Genomic DNA, 21,062 nt, shown 5'->3' with positions numbered 1-21,062 from the left:
TTTGCAAGGGGGCAAATTCTGTTGTTGAACAGCTTAACCCAGTATTTCTCAAGAAAAAAATTTTTTTACCAAAACCTGCAGTAAGAAATACTACATTTTACATCTTGACCCAATACACACATACCTGGGATTCTGCTTATTAATCTCTCTCTCTATCTGAAACAAAAAATTCATATAAGAATTCTTACTATTTGCAATAAGCTCTACTATTTCAAATTCTATTTTGTGTTCTTTAAAATCCTAACTAAATTGATTTCAAAACCCACTCATGGACTGAGACAAGCAGTATAATAACCATCGACTTAAAACTTTCCAAACCTTAGTTTGCTTGCATATAAATATGAAGGCACTAGATCAAGACACCTGAGTTCAAAAAAAATCCCATCAAGTTCTCATTTTTAAGAAACTGTCCTTTATACTGAGTTAACATCTGTCCCCCTTTAGTCCTATCCATCCGTCCTTCTTGCTTTTCAGAACTACACTGAACATTTATTCAACAAATATGACTGAGCATCTGTGTGCCAGACACGCTCTGTGCGAGGGATGCCGAGGTGAACAAAACAGTCAGCTCTTTTGGAACTTACGTTCTAGTGATCAGTCCAGAGGACTAGTCTACTGCTGAAGAATAATTCTACTTCCTCTTCCACATAATAGTCCTTCAATATTGGAAGACAGCTATCATGTTTCCTTTTAATCCTTTCCCCTGGTTTCTAAACTGTGCCACATATGACATAGTTTCTATGACAACAGCTATTGAGCCCTAGTGATCAACTGAAACTTCCCACACTAAAGATGGATTTGTCAAGATAACCTCTGATAGTGATACTGAAGCAAAGATTTGTATAAAGTTGGGGAACAAGTTATGTGAAGATCTGGGTGAAGAGTGTTCCCGACACAAGGTCCATCAGGAGTGCATTGGCACATTGGGAAATATCAAAACCAATGAGGTTAGAGCTAGGGGCAGGTAGAGGGAGGAAGGGAAATCTTGCAGCCCTTTTAGACGAGGGTAAAGATTTTGGCATTCATTCTGAGAGGGAAACCATTGGAAGTTTTGAGTAGAGGAATGATATGACCTGACTTACATTTTAGCAGATCCCTCTGGTAAAAGCAGAGAACAGAAAGGAAGCTAAGGCAGGAGTCTGTTTATTCAAGTGTTCTTTTATGATCCTCATTACAGAGCTTTATCATATTCTTCATAAAGTTTCTGCATATTTCTTGTTAAAATATTTAATTTTCACTATTTTGCAAGAAGAACCTTCCATTGCATCTGATAACTAGCTACTCATTTTTTGTGTATTCACTTTGTGTATTTTATAACTGGGATATCTTCCCAAATTCTCTTGTTTCTAAGGAGTTTTTAAAAATTGACTTTATTAAGGTATAATTTACATACAATAAGATGTACCGGTTTTAAGTGTACAAGTTCAGTGGGTTTTGATATGTATTCATTTGTATTAATCAGCATAAATAAGATATAGAACGTTTCTATCACCCAGAACTTCCGTCCTATCTTTTTTTTTCCTCATGCCTTTTTTTTTTTAATAGTTTTTAATTAATTAATTTATTTATTTTTGGCTGTGTTGGGTCTTCGTTTCTGTGTGAGGGCTTTCTCTAGTTGTGGCAAGCGGGGGCCACTCTTCATCGCGGTGCGCGGGCCTCTCACTGTTGCGGCCTCTCTTGTTGCAGAGCACAGGCTCCAGACACGCAGGCTCAGTAGTTGTGGCTCACGGGCCTAGTTGCTCCGTGGCATGTGGGATCTTCCCAGACCAGGGCTCGAACCCGTGTCCCCTGCATTAGCAGGCAGATTCTCAACCACTGCACCACCAGGGAAGCCCTCCTCATGCCTTTTTGAAGTAAACGCCCGTTTCACTCTCAGCCCCTGGCAATTGTCAACCTCCTTTCTGTCACTCTAGATTAATTTTGCCTGTTTCTAGAATTTCATGTGACTGGAATCACACAGTTTGTACTGTTTTGTGTCTGGCTTCTTTTGTTGAGGCTAATGCTTTTGAGATTCATTCATGTCATTGTGTGTATCGGAGGTTTGTTCCTTCCTGTTGCTCACTACTATTCCATGGTATGGATGTACCACAATCTATCTATTCACCAGTTGATGGACATTTCTTTCTAGATTAGGGCTAGTATGAATGAAGCTGCTATGAAGATTCTTGTATTGATACAAGTCTCTTTGTGGACATGTTTTCATTTCTCTTGGGTAAATACTTAGGAATGGAATTCTTGGGTCCTAGAGTAGGTTTAACTTTATTGGAACTGCTAAACAGTTTTCCAAAGTGATTGATTGTACCATTTTACATCCCCACCAGCAGTGTATGAGATCCACTTTCTCCACATCCTTGTCAGCAGTTGGTACTGTCAGTCTTTTTAGTTTTAGCCATTACAGTGGGTGTGTAATGACCTTTCAGTGTTCATTGTGTAAAACCACAGTTTGTATTTCCCTAATGATTAATGATGTTGAAATTTTTTCATGTGCTAATTTGTATATCTTTAGTGAAATATCTGTTCAAATCATTTGCCAATGAGTTGTTTGTCCTATCATTGAGTTTTTTGAAGTCTTTATATATTCTAGATACAAGTCTTTTGTCAGATATATGTATTGCAAATATTTTATCCTAGTTCATGGCTGGGCTTTTCATTTCCTTAATGGTATCTTTCAAAGAGCAGGGTTTGTCAAATTTTTCTTTACGGTCCGTGCTTTTTGTGTCCTAAGAAATCTTTGCCTACCCCAGGGTCCTAAAGATTTTTCTCCTGTGTTTTCTTCTAGAAATTTAACTTTCACATTGAGTTCTATGATCCATTTTGAGTGAAAATTTGTATCAATATGTGGTGTAAAGTAAGGGTCAAGGTTTATTTTTTTCCTGTAATGGATATACAGTTGTTCTGGCACCATTTGTTTGAAAATATTACTCCCCCCATTGAATTACTGTGTCACCTTTGTAAAAACAATTGATGAAATGAGCCTTACTTAAAAAAATTGATTGATAAAATATTTGCATGTCTTTTTCTGACTCTATTCTATTCCATTAATCTGTTGTATAGAGTGTTCTACAAATGTCAGTTTGGCCAAGTTGGTTGATAGTGTTGATCAGGTGTTTTATATCCATATTGATTTTTCTATCTATTCCTTCTACCAATTACTGAGGAGTGTTGAAATATACAATAATAATTATGAATTTCAGTATTTCTTTTTTCACTTCTGCCAGTTTTTGCTTTATGTATTTTAAAGCTGTGTTATTAAGTATGTACACATTTATCGTTGTTATATTTTCTTAATGAATTAATCCTTTTATCATTATAAAATATCTTTTTAGCTCTGGTATTGTCTTGAACCTGATTTGTCTGATATTAATATAACCATTCCAGCTCTCTTACAATTAATCATATGCTTTTTTACCTTTATTTACTTTAACATTTGTATCTTTAAGTTTAAAGTGTGTTTCTTGTAGACAGCATATATTTGAGTCATCAATTTTATCCAGTCTGACAATCTCCTTTTTAAATGCAGTTCAGAATATTTTCATTGATATAATTATCAATATAGTTGGATTTAAGTGTACCGTCTTGCTATTTGTTTTCTATTTATGCCATCTCTGTTGTTCCTCTTCCCCTTTTTTCCTGCCTCAATAAAAGAATATTAAGTAATTTTCAGTATTCTATTTTATCCCCACTGTTGGCTTATTAGCTTAATTTCTTTGTTTTATATTTAACAGTTGCTCCAAGAGTTGTAATATGCATTTTCCCTTATAATTATCACATATTGTACCACTTCATATATAGCACAGGTTAGCAGACTACAGACTTCAGGCCAAATGGGGATTACTCCCTGCTTTTGTAAGTAAAGTTTTATTGGAACACAATCACAGCCATTCACTTACGTATTGTTTATGGCATATTTTTATGCTACAGTGGCAGAGTTGAGTAGTTGCAACAAAGACTACTAGCCTGCAAAGCGTAAAATATTTACTATCTGACCTTTTACAGAAAAGGTTTGTCAACCTCTGATGTATAGTGTAAGTGTATATTTATGTTTCTCCTCTTTGCTTCAAATATTTTTTCTGCCCCCACCTTTTCTGGAACGTCAATTACAAATATATTAGACCAATTTGATATTGTTTAACATGTCACTAAGGCTCTGTTTATTTTTTGTCAGTTTTTTTTTTTTTTTTTTTTTTGCGGTATGCGGGCCTCTCACTGTTGTGGGCTCTCCCGTTGCAGAGCACAGGCTCCGGACGCGCAGGCTCAGTGGCCATGGCTCACGGGCCTAGCCGCTCCGCGGCATGTGGGATCTTTCTGGACTGGGGCACGAACCCATGTCCCCTGCATTGGCAGGCGGACTTGCAACCACTGCACCACCAGGGAAGCCCGAGTTCTTTTAAAAAACTTTAGTCTGGATAATTTCCATTGCTATGTCTTCACATTCATTGATTATTCTTGTGCAGTTTATAGTATCTGCCACTAAGCCCATCTACCGAATTTTTAATTTCAGATATTGTATTTGTTTCTAGATTTTTTTGATCATTTTTATATCTTGTCTTTCTCTCAATATATTCATGTTTTTCTTCAAATTTTAAATTAAACTTAAATATAAAATTTTTAAATATAAAATTTTATTAAGTATATTAACTCTTTTTTACATCCTTGTTTTACTAAGTCTAGCATCTCTTTCATTCCTGGATCTGTTTCCATTGACCAGTTTTTCTTCTGATTTTTAAGGTGACTTTTTTTGCTTTTTCACATGTCTAGTGATTTTTGATGGAATGGTGAACATTGTAATTATATGTTTTTGAGTATCTGAATTTTGTTGTTTTCCTTCAAAGACTTTTGAATTTTGGTTTATGTGTTAGTTAAGTTGCAGATGAATCAGCTTGATGATTTTGAAGCTTGTTTTTGAACTTTGGGGCAGTTCTAGAGTCATCTTTACTGTTGAGTTAGGTTAGTCCTTCTACTAAGGTGTTTCTCTTCTGGGGTCTCTAGTAAATGCCCTAGGTGTTCAGTGAAGAATCTTTATCCTGACTGGTCAAAACTTAATTGTCTCTTAACCCTGTGTGAGCTCTGGGAATTTTTCTGCTCACAGTTCCCCAATTGTTTTTCAGCTGAACTCTTGTAGTTTAACCTTACACATTTGTAGATTAGTGTTCAGCACAGACTCTAGAATACTCCCGTGCAGATTTATTGATCTCTTTGCCTGTGTAGTTGCCTCTCTCTGGTACTTTGCCCCACAACTGCCAGGCGCCTCAGCCTTCTTGAACACCACCTCTGTCTATTCAATGCAGTTTGATTTCCCCTCCCTGTATCAAAATCCAGAAAGCCAAAGTGATAATAGGCTGCCTCATTTGATTCCTTTTCTTGGAGATCACAGTCTCACTTGCCCTGTTTTCATTGTCCAAAGACAATTTTTTCATGTACTTTGTCCAGTTTTCTAATTGTTTATAGCAGAAGGCCAAGTCTAGTACCAGTTACTCCAACATGACAGAAGCTCAAGAATTTTACTTTATTTTATTTTATATTTTAATTTTTATTTATTTATTTATTTTTGGCTGCATTGGGTCTTTGTTGCTGTGCATGGCCTTTCTCTAGTTATGGAGAGCGGGGGCTACTCTTCCTTGCACTGTGCGGGCTTCTCATCGTGGGGGCTTCTCCTGTTGCAGAGCACAAGCTCTTGGCGCGGGGGCTTCAGTAGTTGTGGCTCATGGGCTCAGTAGTTGTAGCTTATGGGCTCTAGAGCGCAGGCTTAGTAGTTGGGGCACAAGGGCTTAGTTGCTCCACGGCACGTGGGATCTTCCCGGACCAGGGCTTGAACCCATGTCCCCTGCATTGGCAGGCGGATTCTTAACCACTGTGCCACCAGGGAAGCCCAGAATTTTACTTTAGAAAATAGTTTTCTAATTTTACTTTTGCATTTAAAGATATATAATATCTGCAATAACAATAACCATTTCATCTTTTCCAATATTCATATTTTAATTATATTGCCTAATTCATTGGCTCGTAATTCCAGGACAATGTTAAATAATAGTATTGATATTTCCCTGGTATTTTTCCTTAAGGGTAGAAGAGAAGCATTTTAAAGAGATAATATCCAGAGTTAATTAAAGTGTTGGGGGAAAAGGGCACTGTCATTTCATGTTGGTAAAGATTTAAATTGATATAGTGTTTTGGGAAGGCAATCTGTCTGTACTCTTCTAGGAATCAAATTATTTCACAAGTGCTCAAGGATCTGTGTGCAAAGGTACTCATTGCAGCATTATGTATAATAGCAAAAAATTGTTAAGTCATGACCTACTGCTGTGCTTCAGATTAGAATAGAGGAATTATTAGATTTTAACTGATAGGATATGATAGTAAAAGATTGGGTATTGATTTCATGCTTCTTTAGCAATATTCCCAGATGTCCTGTTTCGGCAATTGTATGATATAACCTTGAGTATATACTACCTCTGTTAGCATAGTATCCCTGGTTTGTCTGTATTCCAGAGACTTGGGCATATAAGGATTCAGCAAAAGCTGGATCTTTGGGCCTATAATGAGAATGTGAAGGGCCCAATCTCTAGCCAACTGCTTTTTTAGTCTTTTTTATGAAATAATTTCTGGGAAGTTTGGGATTTCAAAGCCTACTATTAGCTAGAACCTAGATTATTTTAAACATGAAAGAAATTTCATTATAGACGTAACTTCTTGAGCACTAATTTATTATAGTGCTTTTCATCTCTGTATATGTTCATATTTATAAATTTGATACAGTACTGAATTGTGGTTAATGCATTTAAAAAATAACCGCTCAGCCAGTGAATACAGTTAGCACTAAAGAGAGCTGATTTAGCAGATGGTATGTTCCTGAGTTTGAGAGCCCTCACTAATCTATTTGTGTTTCTATGCCACAGTCTCACTTTCTGTCATTATTTCATGTTCTGCCGAATGATTTTGACCCGTAATAACTTATCACAAGTGTTAAAGCTAAAGTTACTGTAAGAGTACTAAACAAAAATACTACTTTGGATGTTAAAATCGATACTTTACAGTGGTTCAAACCAGGGAAACACTTTTAAAAAACTGATCAGCTGTTAATTAGAGATTGGTGGAAGACTTCTGACATCATGAAAGCTATCATAGGAATTACTGTAGCCTGAGAAGAAATGACTCACAACTATCTGAATGAACAAAGTTGGAAGAAACTTTGCCTGGAGGCATACCAGGATTTCAGGGAATATGAAGGGAAAAAATAACTGCAAAATAGCAACACCAGAAACTATGCTTTAGTGATATGATGACCTTAATGGCACTGATTCTATTAATGTTTCCATTTATAGAAATATGCTCTCCCTGCTAAATAGAGTATTCTTGAATGGGCTATCGCTGCAGGCTTGGAGAGTGTTACAAATTAGTAATAAATGACTCTTGGTCACACATGATAGAAATCCAACTTAAATTTAAGCAGAAAAGGAAATTTATTGGCTCACATAACTAAAAATCCAGAAGGAGCATTGGTTTTAGGCACAGCTGGATTCAGGTATTAAAATAATATCATCAGGACTCTCTCTGAAACAGTTCTATCTAGTTTTCTTCTGTGTTAGCATAGTTCTTAGGTGGGCTTTCCCAGTTGTTGAAGGTAATTTTTTGCAGTTCTAGGTTCATGCGATCCTTAAGGCCCATGCCCTTGCGTAGTGAGACCTTTATTCTCTAGCTTCCATACACACTCAGACTGACAAGTGTAGTTCATATGTCCATGGAGTCAGGGAGGCAAAGGGATGAACAGCATCACCAAATTTTGGAAGGCAGTTCCCAAAAGAAAAAGAAGAATGAATCCTATGCTGAGGAAGAGAAAAGGGTCCTGTGCAGGCAAAGGATAACAGAGGTCCAACTGTAATTACAGAAATGGAAGGAGGCTCATGTAAAAAGTACACAGGAAATATTATGGGTGAAATGATTTGATGCCTGTGATTTTATTTTACAATATTCTGGGTGGAAAATGGAGGCAGATACAAGACACAAAATTAGCAAAATCGATCAGTGTTAAAGCTGGGTAATAAATACACAAGTATTCTCTATATTTTCTTCTTTACTTTGGTGAGTGCTTAAAATTTTGCTTAAATAAGTTAATGACAAAAAACAATGCACCACCACCACCAACAACAAAATAAATGCAGCTTCTATTGACTATGGTTGTTTGTAAGAAGTAAAAGTTAAGAGAGAAGCTGAGAGGGAAGATTATATCATTTGTCCAGAAGGGCAAGCCTCAGGATAGATCCTTTTTTTAGATTTATCTCTTTTAGGGACTAGAAATGTTATCAGTCAGGGTCTCCTCAGGGAAACAGAAACCACTCTGGGTATTTCAAAGAGAAGAAATTTAATATATGAAATTGCTTCCAAAAGTTTAAGAAGGGCTGGAATAGCAAAAGGAAAAAAAAGGGGCCAGGGGAGCTAGAAGAACTTCAGTCATAGGGACTTCCCTGGTGGTCCAGTGGGTGAGACTCTACGCTCCCAATGCAGGGGGCCCAGGTTTGATCGCTGGTCAGGGAACTAGATCCCGCATGCATGCTGCAACTAAGGGTCCACATGCCGCAACTAAGAAGTCTGCGTACCGCAACTAAGACCTGGAACAGCCAAAATAAATTAAATAAATAAATATTTAAAAACAACAACAAAAAAGAATTCCAATCATAGATCAGAAGCTGCTGTGCCCCTGAGCTGGTGCTCTCAAGTCTGTGCTGGCTGCTGTGCAGTTGGAGTTGCTGTCACAGTCGTTCTGGATCTGCCGGAGAGGTACCACTTCTATCAGGAGGGGAAGTCCAAAGGCTGGAAAGTCTACTGGAGTCCAGAATCACCTGCTCCTGCTGCCGCTACGCCAACAGCCAGCAGCCACCAGAAATTGCTGCATTTTCACTGCCCAAAGCAGGAAACATTTTTCCTTTTACTGATCTCCTGTTGGCGCCTCCTACTGATAGACTCTAACAGGAAGCCAGCTGCAAGGATGGAAGCCTGGGAAATGTCATTTGCAGAATTCCAATTACATAAGTAGAGAGTAGAGTAGAGCATGGCGGGTGTTGAACTGAGAGACAACAGGTAAATGACCAATATAGTCCACCCTCTTTGGCTACATGGCATCCACATATACCACTCTTCCCATATTTAAAATTCTAAACAAGTTCACGAGTCTGCTTTCCAGTATGCAACTATCCTTCATACAAACAATGACACCATCATCGTTTCCCCAAAATGGGTGACGTTCATTCTTCTTTTAGGTCAGTCATGATCAAATTTAGTGGAAGCATGCAATGTTTCCCTGGTGGCAACATTCCTATTTTGAGAGATAAGATCTTTGTAGGGACAGAAAGCAAGAATTCTGTAAGTGGGCTGTTAGAGGTAAAAGTGAAAGGAGGCACTGCCACTTTCATCCCTTGATTTCTAGAAATGAGTATTCTAGTTATGGAAATAATAGCATCTATATTGGTCAGTGGCTAAAATTATATACCACATCCATTTGGATAGCACCCCGATCTCTCAGGGTATCATCTCTCTTATGGGGCCATAATGGAATATTCAGTTGGTTATTCCACCATTTTATCAGGTAAGCTGCTTCTGGGTGATGGAGTATACAGCAAGCTTCATGGTGGCTAGGGAAGGAGGCTGCCTGACATCCACAGAACAGGTCATCTTGTCTACCTTCTGAGAGCCTCCTCTGCAATGGGTACCCTTTATTAAGCATTCACGTGAGACACTAACGTCTCTTACCCTGTGGCCATTCCAAGAGGTATTTCCACCTGCCTCTTTGCCCCATGCCTTTTGCTCACCAGTTCTTCTGTCTGGTTCTTTCTAAATCCTTAACTCTTTGGCCAACTTGTTAGCTACTGTCCATGAATCAGGGTAAAATCTATACCTGTGTCTATCTCTTTCTCTATGCAGAGTGGGCAACCAGATGCTCACTGGGGAGATTTTCCTTCCCAAAATCTTTCAGGGACACTTCTGATGGGATTTGTGATGTTTCAACTATCCACTTCCAGCTGATGCCGGCATATTGTGCAAAACCATCTCTAAATCGGCCTTAACTTTTTCTTCCTCAGTCAACTTGTTGTAGGGAGCTCACTTTGGAACCATATGTATGAGCTGAGGAAAGACAGCAAATTACACTTCATCTCCCAAAGCACTGCCTTCAATAGGACTTCATCCTAAGCAAACACAGGTGATAAGGTAGGTAGGTAATCATAGTGCTACTACATCTCCATTTTCCATTGGCAGTAAGGCCATCACTCTGTTCAAGCTTAGAGGGTCTATTTCCTGGAAACTTTTCTGTCACCAAGATTATATAGTCCTATCCAGAAAATGGGAGTCATTCTAGATATTCCAGACAGAGATAATATAATACATGAAATTATTTTCCATAACATGTTATGGAAAAACCCAAATGAACTTTTTGGCCAACCCAATACAAGGGTGTGGGAAGGCCTAGAAGAGCACAAATGAGGATGGGGTCTAGAGGAACAAAAAGAAAGAAGGAAATGATACTCAGAGGCGACAAGCTGCTAATCACAAGGGCTTAGAGTTTACCAGCCCTTAAAGCTGAGCCCACAAGCATATACTGCTTGCTGGACCTTTGGAGACACAGTGTTAGATCTGCTGAAGAGTTGCCACCTCGATCAGAATTGGAACCACCAAAAAGATTCTGCATCTGCCTGAGCTGCTGTCCAGAATCCTCCCATCCTGCTACTATTACAACAAACACCAGCGACTGTGAGAGCTAGAAGCTGGAAATTTCTCTCTTCCCCTGGTCTTCTGATATCCATTATGACCCATTTAGCATATCCTACAGAAAGTTAACTGATGAAAGATCCTGGGTCATGAAGTTGCAGACTCTCAGCCCCAGACGCTACCCATCAGAACAGAGCAGAATACAAAAGGACAGTTGTTTGGCTTAAATAGGTAAGGAAGAGGTAAAAATTATCAGTACGGAAACCAAAATCCGTTTATGGGCTTAGTTATGAAAGCCCTGCTTCCTGACAAGAGCAAAAAACAAACTTATTCAGCCATAGATGGGTAGGTTAAGGAAAAATGGCAACTTCTGCCTGTCACTTGCTATAGTCTAGCAATGAAACAGTTTCACCAGTACAAATCCACTGAATATTTATTGAGTATCTACTATGGTTTAAGCTCAGCTTATGTTATGATACTTTAATCTTGTGATTTGAGTGAAAAGTATAAATCAGAGTAGATTAAAAATCAGCTATACATTTTTACATTTAACTACTGTAATTCTACCACATTTCCCCCATCCTCATCATTTTCACAAATAGTGATATTTTAGAGATCAATGGCATCTGTAATGAGCTCCCATGTCACTCCTTCTCTTAGATATCTGTACATTTTTTCAGTCTCTCTTCCTGTTGCAGAGACGGTACCCTCTTCTCCCACCCCTCACTAATCCTTTCTAATAGTAACCATTTTAATGTGTTCTCAATCCCTTCCTGCTTCATCTGGAAGTTTATTTCTTCAGTTATTTTTTTTTCTAAAATATTCAGATTCTTCTTCAGTCTTAACCCCAGTTTCCTCCCTTATTCTCTTTCCCTTTACAGCAAAACTCTTTGAAAAGAGTTGTGTGTGCTTGTTTCTCTCATTCCATTCTCCCTTAAACCCACCCTAACACACACACACACACACACACACACACACACACACACACACACACACACACACACACACACACACACACACACACTCGCCCCTTCTTCCCTGAAACACTTTCTTCACCTCCAGGATGTTTCTTCCTATCTTTCTGGCTTTCCTCTCAGGTATCTTTTCTTGGTCCTCTTCATCTCTCTGTTCTCTAAATGTTGGAGTGCCAAGGACTTGTCTCTGTTCTCTGTAGCCTCCTCCTTTGGTAATCACATCTAATCTCATGACTGTAAATACCGTCTATATGCTGACGATTCCGAATTTTATATCCCCAGCCTGGACCTATTTCCTTAATGCTACTCATATATCCAGCTGCCCACTCTTTATTTCTTATTAGATAAATAAAAGGAGATGTTAAACTTAACATGTCCAAAGTTGAGCTCCAGATACCAGCCCCTACAACCTGTTTCTCTCCCAGTCTTTCCCATTTCAAGAAATGGCAAGTCCCTTCTGCCAGTACTCAGGCCATAAAGCTTGGAGTCATCCTTGATTGTTCTCTTTCTCCTCCCTGCCATATGTGTGTTACCTAGATGTGTGTGTGTGTGTGTGTGTGTGTGTGTGTGTGTGTGTGTGTGTATGAACTGCCTTTTCCCTTTTATTTATTGGAATCTTTTCATTAAGCCCCTGGAACTCACTCTCAATCCTATCTTGAAATTATATTTTCAAGAGTATATAGCACTAAGAATTCAGCTGCCAACTTGGGGTACTTCACTTTAGGGATGAGTTGTGTGACTGCCCTTTGACACAGTCCATTGCTGAAGTCATTCCCCACAGCTCTCAGCCTTTTCAGAGGTCCTCTGTTGTTTCTTCTGCTTGTCAAAGGCAGTGCTCAAGTCTCTGCAGTCAGGAGAAGAAATTTTCCACTTTACTTTCACTGTTAACATCCCCCCACTCCCTATCAACTCTCAGCAAGGAGCCTGTTTAAATTTGTACAAAGTGACTGCAGTTTGCAACTCTTAACAATACTGATGCTCACTTCAAACGTCTACAAATTGCCTGGAAAGCAAATTCTTATTGAAACTTAAACTGAAAAAGAAAATCTGTTTCCCCCCCAAGGAATTAACTTTTTATTAAATCTTTTAAGAATAGAATTTGTGTTTATGTAACACTTTTATGTCTGAAAAAGAACTGGCAATGACTTGGACATCAATTAATCTTTCCTCTGTGAAGCCAACTTTGATTCCTTTCCGGATTAAGAATGGATTTTAAACAAAAGTTGCACTAATAGTTAGATGAAAGTTACCAAAGAATTCAGAATCTTCAGATATAACGTAAATTGGGATTCTTTGGTTACAAGTTAAAAGGAAAGCCAACTCAAATTGGCTTAAGGAAAAGGACATTTATTGGCTCAAATAACTGAAAAGTCCAAGGATAGATACAGCCTAAGCCATGACTGGGTCTAGGGCTGGGGTTAGCAAAAGGAGCCTGTGTCTGTTTTTGTAAATAAAGGTTAACTGGAACACAACCATGCCCATTCCTTCTCATATTGTCTAGATGCTTTTGTGCTCTGACTTGAGCAATATAGTGGTGAAGTTGAGTAGTTGTGAGAGAGATCTATGGCCCACTACAATGTGTGGTTTTTTTCCCCAAACCAAGCAATTCTCCCAACACTAACTCAACTCAATTCTGGTACTATCTACCTGGAGATAGCATCAGATTCCATAGGTTATAAGAGCTCAATCCCACAAGACTGCCTCCATTTCAGATGCCAATCACAAGTCAGGTTGTTACCTGTGCATCTGACCAACTGGTTATAAAGGTTCCCAGGACCCCCTCCTTGATTAATTTGCTGGAGTGGCTTACAGAACTCAGGAAACCAGTTTACTTACTAGACTACTGGTTCATTACAAAGTGTATTAAAGGATATGAATCAACAGCTGGATGAAGAGATACATAGGGCAAGATGCTGAATCCAGGAGCTTCTGTCCCTGTGGAGTTTAGGGCTGGCAAGTGGATGAGTTCTCTTTCACCAACCTGGAAGCTCAGAATCCTGTCTTTTTTGGGTTTTTATGGAGGCTTCATTACATAGGCACAATTGATTAAATCATTGGCCATTGGTGATTGATTCAACCTCCAGCCTCTCTCTCCAGAGGTCATGAGGTGAGACTCTGAGTTCCAACCCTCTAATCTAATTAATCTAATCCACTGATTGGTTTCCCTGGCAACCTCCTCCAATCTTTAGGGGACTTCTGAAAGTCACCTTATTAACATAAACTCAGTTATGGTTGAAAGGGGCTTTTTATAATAACAAGATGTCCATTTCACCTTTATGGCTCTGATGCGATTTCAGGAACTGAGGACAAAAGACCAAATATTATAACAAAAGATGTTCCTATTGTTCTGGGAGCTGTGAGCCAGGAACCACGGACAAACTCCAAAATATATATTTATTATAAATCACATTTTCACACCCACAAGCCCTAAAATATTTCCTATCTGACCCTTTATAGAAATGAACGACCTGGACTTCCCGGGCAGTCCAGTGGTTAAGACTCCACACTTCCAATGCTGGGGATGTAGGTTCTTCCTGGTCGGGGAACTAAGGTCCCACATGCCGTGCTGCACAGCCCAAACACCTCTGGTCTAGGGAAAAATGATGTTGATAGGATCTGGCCTTTCTGTTTCTTTGCTCTGCTTTCCTCAGTGTTGGTCCTTGCTCATGTAGGCTCTCTCCTCATGGTGGCAGAAAATCTACTATAGCTCCAGGCTCACATCCTCATAAGAGTGGTCTTCTTTTCTGGTCGCTCCAATAAAAAATGCTAAGATTTGCTTTGATTGAACCTCTTTTTCTGGCCTTGTTTGACGTGTCCATTCCCAGACCAGTAACTGGCCATGGGAATGCAGTGCTCTGATTTGCCAGGTCTAGGTCACAAGTTGACCTCTGGAGTGATGAGTTGAGTCAATATCTCCCAAACCATAAGAACCAGAGAAGTGAAGGGGTGATCCTCTTAAGAAAAGTTGAGGAGTTATTACCAGAAAAAGGTACTGAGTGAGTAGGGGGAGCAGTAGGAATAGAATAATGAATAAACAGAAGGGAAATTACATAACAGACTGGTAAACAAAAGCGTCCACTGAAACAATTAGAGTAACAGTTTTTAAATAGCTACCGCTTCAGGACTTCCCTGGTGGTCCAGTGGCAAAGAATCTGCCTTACAATGCAGGGAACGGGGGTTCCATCCCTGGTCAGGGAACTAAGATCCCACATGCCACAAGGCAACTAAGCCCGCATGTCACAACTACTGAGCTCACGTGCCTCAATGAGAGAGCCCGCGTGCTGCAAACTACAGAGCCCACGCGCCCTGGAGCCCGCGCAACACAACTAGAGAGAGAAAACCCACACACGACAACTAGGGAGAAGCCCGTATGAGGCAACTAGAGAGAAGCCCACGCATCACGACGAAGAGCCCGCATGCCTCAACGAAGATCCCAAGTGCCGCAATGAAGACCCGATGTGGCCAAAAATAAATAAATAATAAATAAATAAATCTTTAAAAATTTTTATTTATTTTTGGCCACATTGGGTCTTCGTTGCTGCGCATGGGCTTTCTCTAGTTGCGGCGAGTGGGGGCTACTCTTCATTGTGGTGCACAGGCTTCTCACTGTGGTAGCTTCTCTTGTTGTGGAGCACAGGCTCTAGGCGTGCAGGCTTCAGTAGTTGTGGCACACAGGCTCAGTAGTTGTGGCGCATAGGCTTAGTTGCTCTGCAGCATGTGGGATCTTCCTGGACCAGGGATTGAACCCGTGTCCCCTCCATTGGCAGGTGGATTCTTAACAACTGCGCAACCAGGGAAGTCCCTAAATATTATTCTTAATGGTAACATTTTAGCAGCATTTCCATTCAGCTGACAAAGCCTGCTATCCCATTCACTATAGCAATAAAACCTATAAGCAACAGAAATAAATCTAACAAAAAATGTGCAAGATCTTAAAGAAAATAAGGAAACATAACTGAAGAATATGAAAGAAGACCTGAGTGGCAAATTATACCATATTTATGGATGATAAGACTCAATATTATAAAGATGTGAGTTCTCCCATAATCTATAAATTCAATTCCAGAAAACAAATCCCTAAAGGATATTTTTTAAGTGAAACTTGATAAGCTTATCCTAATTTTTATATAGAAGAACAAAGAGACAATCAGAATTTTTTTAAAAATATTTATTTATTTATTTCGGGTGCACCGGGTCTTAGCTGCGGCACACAGGATCTTCGTTGCAGTGTGCGGGATCTTTAGTTGCAGCATGTGAACTCTTAGTTGTGGCATGCATGCAGCATCTAGTTCCCCGACCACAGATCGAAGCTGGGCCCCCTGAATTGGGAGCATGGAGTCTTACCCACTGGACCACCAGGGAAGTCCCCAGAATTTTTTTTTTTAATGTTATTTGAAGAAGACCTAGGTGGGGGAACTCATTTTAGAGATTTAGTAATTAAAGCTGTGATGTGGGGCTTCCCTGGTGGCGCAGTGGTTAAGAGTCCGCCTGCCGATGCAGGGGACACGGGTTCGTGCCCCGGTCCGGGAAGATCCCACATGCTGCGAAGCAGCTGGGCCCGTGAGCCATGGCCGCTGAGGCTGCGCGTCCAGAGCCTGTGCTCCACAACGGGAGAGGCCACAGCAGTGAAAAGCCCACGTACCGCAAAAAAATAAAAAAAAGCTGTGACGTATTGGTGCAGAGAGATAGTCAAATTAAACTGAACAGACAGCTCAGAAACAGATCCATGAGTTTATGGAAACTAGATGAATAACAGAGGTAGCATTACAGATTAGTGGGGAAAGGATTTGCTGTTCAATAAGCAGTGCCAGAAAGATTCATTATCTATATGAAAAAAATTAGAATACCATATGCAAAATCAATAGTAGATTAAAGCCCTAAAAGTGAAAAACAGAACTTTAAAAAATATCTTTATGTCCTTGAGATAGTGATTTCTTAAACAAGATAGAGAAAACACTTTGATTGATAAGTTGACTGTATTAAAACTGAAAGCTGCTTTTTAATGAAAACTATCTTTAATGGAGTTAAAAAGACAAACCACAGATGAGAGAAGATATCTGCAAGGCATATAACTGATAAAGGATTTGTATGTTGGGTATATAAAGGATACCTATAAATCAATACGAAAAAGATAATCCAGTTTTACAAATAAGAAAGGATATTGTGTAGATAACATTACTGGCCCCAGTTCATCACCCCCTACCAACATTCACACACTTTGTTGTATGACTTTGCAGTTCTTCTCACTAACAGACCAGAGGATATTTCTCCCTTTTGGCCATGTGATTTGCTTTGGTCTATTAGAATATGTGACAGTGTGGCAGTTACAAGCCTAAGCCTTAAGAGACCTCATGTATCTCCTCTTGGGCTTTTATACTTCAGCCATTGTTGTGAGAGGAAATTGTCTGGGCTGGCCTACTAGTCCCAGGAAGAAGATGTAAGACCACGTAATAACACAGCCACTTTAGACAAGCTGCCCCATCCAACCCAAAGGCATTAAGCTAAATAAATACTATTGTATAACATTGTTTTTGTGGTTAGCTGTTATTCAGTGTTACTTGACAACATTGTAATGAGCAAGGAAATTCACTTAATCATGGTCAACAAACATTAAAAGTTGTTCAGTCCATACAAATAAAAGCAATAGCATACCATTGCATATCCATAAGATTGGCAAAATTTAAAAGTCTGATAATATTAAGTGTTGGCAAAAATTGAGAAGTAGAAATTGATATATACCATTAGTGGGAGTGCACACCTAAAAAGCAGGTGACATGATTCTGGCCATTGAGTTGCAGGATGTGGCATCTGGAAGAACTTTTTTTTTTTTCCTGATAAAAAAGAAAATAAGACTGGGCTGGTAATTGCCTTTTGTCTTTTTGTCTTCTTCCTGCCAGGAATATGGACATGAGACTGCAGATGGGGCACTCATCTTGCAGCATGAGGTGTTTTAATTTCATTACTTATATTTTTCATATATTAAATTCATTTGATTCCTCTTCAAACGTACCTCTTCTTTTTTTTCCTTTTCTTATGGATAATAATAATAAAATAAAAGGAGAATAGCTAAAATTTGTGAAGTACTTACTACATGCCAAACACTGTTTTGAGTGGTATATGTACATCACTCATTCAATCCTCACAATAATCCTATGAAATAAGTGCTATTTTTGGTTCCACTTTACAGATAAGGAAACAGCAATACAAAGGTTAAATACATTGCCCAGGTTCACACAGCTAGTTAAGTGATAGCACTAGAATTCCAATCAAGCTACCTGGTTCTAGTGTCTGTGCTCATAACTATGTGCTAGTCTACATCACCTTTTATCTTTGATCATTTTAAACATACTTATTTAATAGCCTATTAGAGTTTTGTACTATTTTTCTCAAATTCTTGGGGTTCTAATTCTCTGCTTGTTATGCCTGCTGATTCTTCTTTATAAAGAACAATTGCCTTGTGTATTTTAATATTTTTGACTCATTCATTCAACAGCATTGATTGAGCAGCTGTTGTTTGCTCAAGTGCTGTTCAAGGAGCTGGGAATATATAAGTAAACAAAACAGGCAAACTGTGCTCTCTTGGACCTTAAATTCTAGTAGGAGAAAACAAAGAGTAAATGAGAAAGGGGACGGAGAGTGGGAGGAGGTGCTTACATGGAATGGTAAAGGGGGCTTCCCTGGTGGTGCAGTGGTTAAGAATCCACCTGCCAATGCAGGGGACACGGGTCTGGGAAGATCCCACATGCCACGGAGCAACTAAGCGCGTGCACCACAACTACTGAGCCTGCACTCTAGAGCCCGTGCTCCACAACAAGAGAAGCCACCACAGTAAGCCTGCGCACTGCAACGAAGAGTAGCCCCTGCTTGCCTCAACTAGAGAAAGCCCGCGCACAGCAACGAAGACCCAATGCAGCCAAAAATTAACTAATTAATTTTAAAAGAATGGTAAAGGAAAGCCTTTATTTAAATTAATTTATTTTAATTAATTAATTTTTTAAAAAGAACGGTAATGGGAGAAGAAATCTTCTCCCTTCATTCTTCACCTGGCTAATGGTAAAGGAAATGGTAAAGGATAAGGTGACATTTGAGCAGAGTCCTAGAAAATGTGAGAATGTGAGCTATGTGTATATCTGGAGGAAGCATTTCCAAGCAGAAGGCATAGCAAGTACAAGGCTGCATGACAGGAACATGCCTTGAATGTTTGGGAACAAGCAGAGGTCTTTGGAGCTGGAATGCAGTGTGTGAGGGGTAGAGCAGAAGGGATGCGGGCAGAGAGGTTCCAGGAGGGGCAGGATGCAGATGGTGTAGGTCATGAGAAGAACTTTGGGGTTGGGTGCGGAACCTTTCTTTGGAGAGTTTTGTGCAGAGGGGTAACATGATTTCACTCGTGTTTCAGAAGCGTCACCATGGCTGCTGTATTCAGACTAGACTGAAGTTGCAAGGAGACTAATTAGGAGGCTGTTGATAATAGGTGATGGAGTGAAGTGGTAACAGCAGTAGCACAGAAGTGGTAGGATTTTGGATTTGTTTTGAAGGTAAAGCTGACAACACACAGTCAAAGATGACTCTTCATGTTTTTGGTCTAAATAAGTGGAATGGAGTTACCATTTCCTGAGATGGATAGGACTATAGGAAAGGCAGGTTTAAGATGAGGATGAATGAAGAGTGGTTTGGGATCTGTTGAGCTCAGGATGCCTATTAAACATCTAAGTGGAGATGCAGATAAACAGATAATTTGAGTCTGAGGTTCAGGGAAGAGGTCAGGGGCTAGATATGTAAAATGGTATTTAAAGCTATGAGACTGGATGGGCTCACCTAGGGAATGATATAAGTAGAGGAGAGGTCTGAGCCCTGAGGCCCGCGACATTCCAGCTGTAGGGGAGAAAAAATTTTCCTTGACCTTCTTCCGGGCTGTGTCTGAAAGTCAAACTAACAGATTAGCAGGAGAAATGCATACAAACTTACTCAATATAAATTTTACATGACACAGAAGGCTGCATAAGGAAATGAAGGCCCGAAGAGACAGACCTGAGTATTTTTATGCTAGGCTTGGTGAAGAGTGGAGAGTCGTGGAAGAATGTGGTAGAATAAGGAGTAAGAGGTAAGGTTAGAAAACTGGGGCACACCCAGCAAAGCCTGTTTGTTCAGAGTCTTCTCAGCGTCCCTTTGTCTTCTGAGATAAGGAGGCTCCTTTCCTCTGGGTGTAGGGTGGACACCTCTCACCTGAGGGTTTTGTGATCTGTTGCAGTGGAAAAGGGAGGGGGTGTCAGAGTGACCTTCCTGCTTCTGCTGTTTACTCAGACTCCTTCAGTTCAAAATACTCAATATGCCAAGGTGCCATCTTGGGGGGTAGCATGTCCTGAATCCCAAAGCACTTAGAGATTAGACAAGGAAGAGCCAGGAGAGGAGACTGAGGAGTGAGCAGTAGAAGAACCATGAAGGAGTGGTGTCCTGGCAGCCAAGTAAGTGCAACAAGTGTTTGAAAGGATGAAAAGAGTGATCCACTGTGTCAGTAAAATGAGGACAAAGAAGTGACCATTGGATTTGACAACATGCAGGTTACTAATGATCTTTCAAAAAGTGGGTTTTGATGGATGGGGATGGAAACCTGATTAGAATGGGAGAAGTGAAGATAGCAAATGAAAAAACCAAGACAAAAAACTCTTTCAATGAACTGTGTGTAAAGGGAGCAGAGAAATGGAGTTGTAGCCAGAAATAGATGTGAAATCAAGGGGAGTTTTAAAGATAGGCCATATTAGACATCATGGTGGTACAATATTGGAAATGATCCACTCTGTACAGAGACGGGAATGACTGAGTTCAGTTTAAGCAGAGCTTATTTCCCACCTGGCCTGGGTTCTGAGAGCTTCCCTCCTGAGCAGTTTGGCATTTGCTTCTGCAAGGTGTCCCCACAGACACCACCAGCCCAGGACTAATTCTCATGGTAATTTTTTAGTTTAAGGTTTCCCACACCAAGCAGGTAAAATAAATTTGGACTCCAGAACCTCACAAAGCACAACCTAGGGTTTGATATCTCACCTAGGGATTTTTTTCTTCCCAACTAAGGCCCTGCAAAGACAAACTTTCTTTGCCTTTTCCCTGGACTTCGGGGCAAAGTTTACTAGTCCTTTTTCATTACGGTTGAATCCTTAGAGAGTTCCAGTTTCTGTTACTGATAAAAACCGGAGCCCATGTTGCTGCCCCAGCAGCTCAGCCATACAGTTTAAAGCCTTGGCAGTATTTAGCCATCATCTCTAGAGATTTGTGACAGCAAAGTTTCAGCACTTTCTAGACCACCATTTTGCTGGAATCAGAAATCTTATCCCTTCATTCTTCACCTGGCTAATTCCTAGTCATCTTTGAGGTCTCAGCTTAAATGTGACTTCTTGG

At 39.8% G+C, this 21,062-nt stretch overlaps 2 protein-coding genes across 16 annotated transcripts in view; one reads left to right on the top strand and one right to left on the bottom strand.

Moving 5' to 3' along the window:
- ZBTB8OS (zinc finger and BTB domain containing 8 opposite strand) overlaps nt 1-21,062 on the bottom strand; it is a 130,558-nt gene that overhangs the window by 73,520 nt on the left and 35,976 nt on the right. For 4 of the 15 annotated variants that reach the window (XM_060140677.1, XM_060140676.1, XM_060140680.1 and 1 more), the window contains one exon: nt 19,488-19,589. The exons of 7 other annotated variants lie outside the window; for them this stretch is intronic. In XM_060140677.1, the coding sequence (XP_059996660.1) occupies nt 19,488-19,589 (102 nt within the window). Of the gene's footprint in view, nt 1-124; nt 157-12,396; nt 12,517-19,487; nt 19,590-21,062 lie in introns of those variants that run through there. 4 more of the 15 variants (XM_060140686.1, XM_060140685.1, XM_060140678.1 and 1 more) reach the window with 3 other exon arrangements.
- The window catches only part of ZBTB8A (zinc finger and BTB domain containing 8A), a 48,355-nt gene that overhangs the window by 18,166 nt on the left and 9,127 nt on the right, over nt 1-21,062 (top strand). The gene's annotated exons all lie outside the window — the stretch shown is intronic.

Source organism: Lagenorhynchus albirostris, chromosome 2 (genome assembly GCF_949774975.1).
Source record: "Lagenorhynchus albirostris chromosome 2, mLagAlb1.1, whole genome shotgun sequence".
Classification (NCBI taxonomy): Eukaryota; Metazoa; Chordata; class Mammalia; order Artiodactyla; family Delphinidae; genus Lagenorhynchus; species Lagenorhynchus albirostris.
The sequence above is the reverse complement of the archived record's forward strand: the minus strand, read 5'-3'. Positions and strand labels throughout refer to the sequence as shown.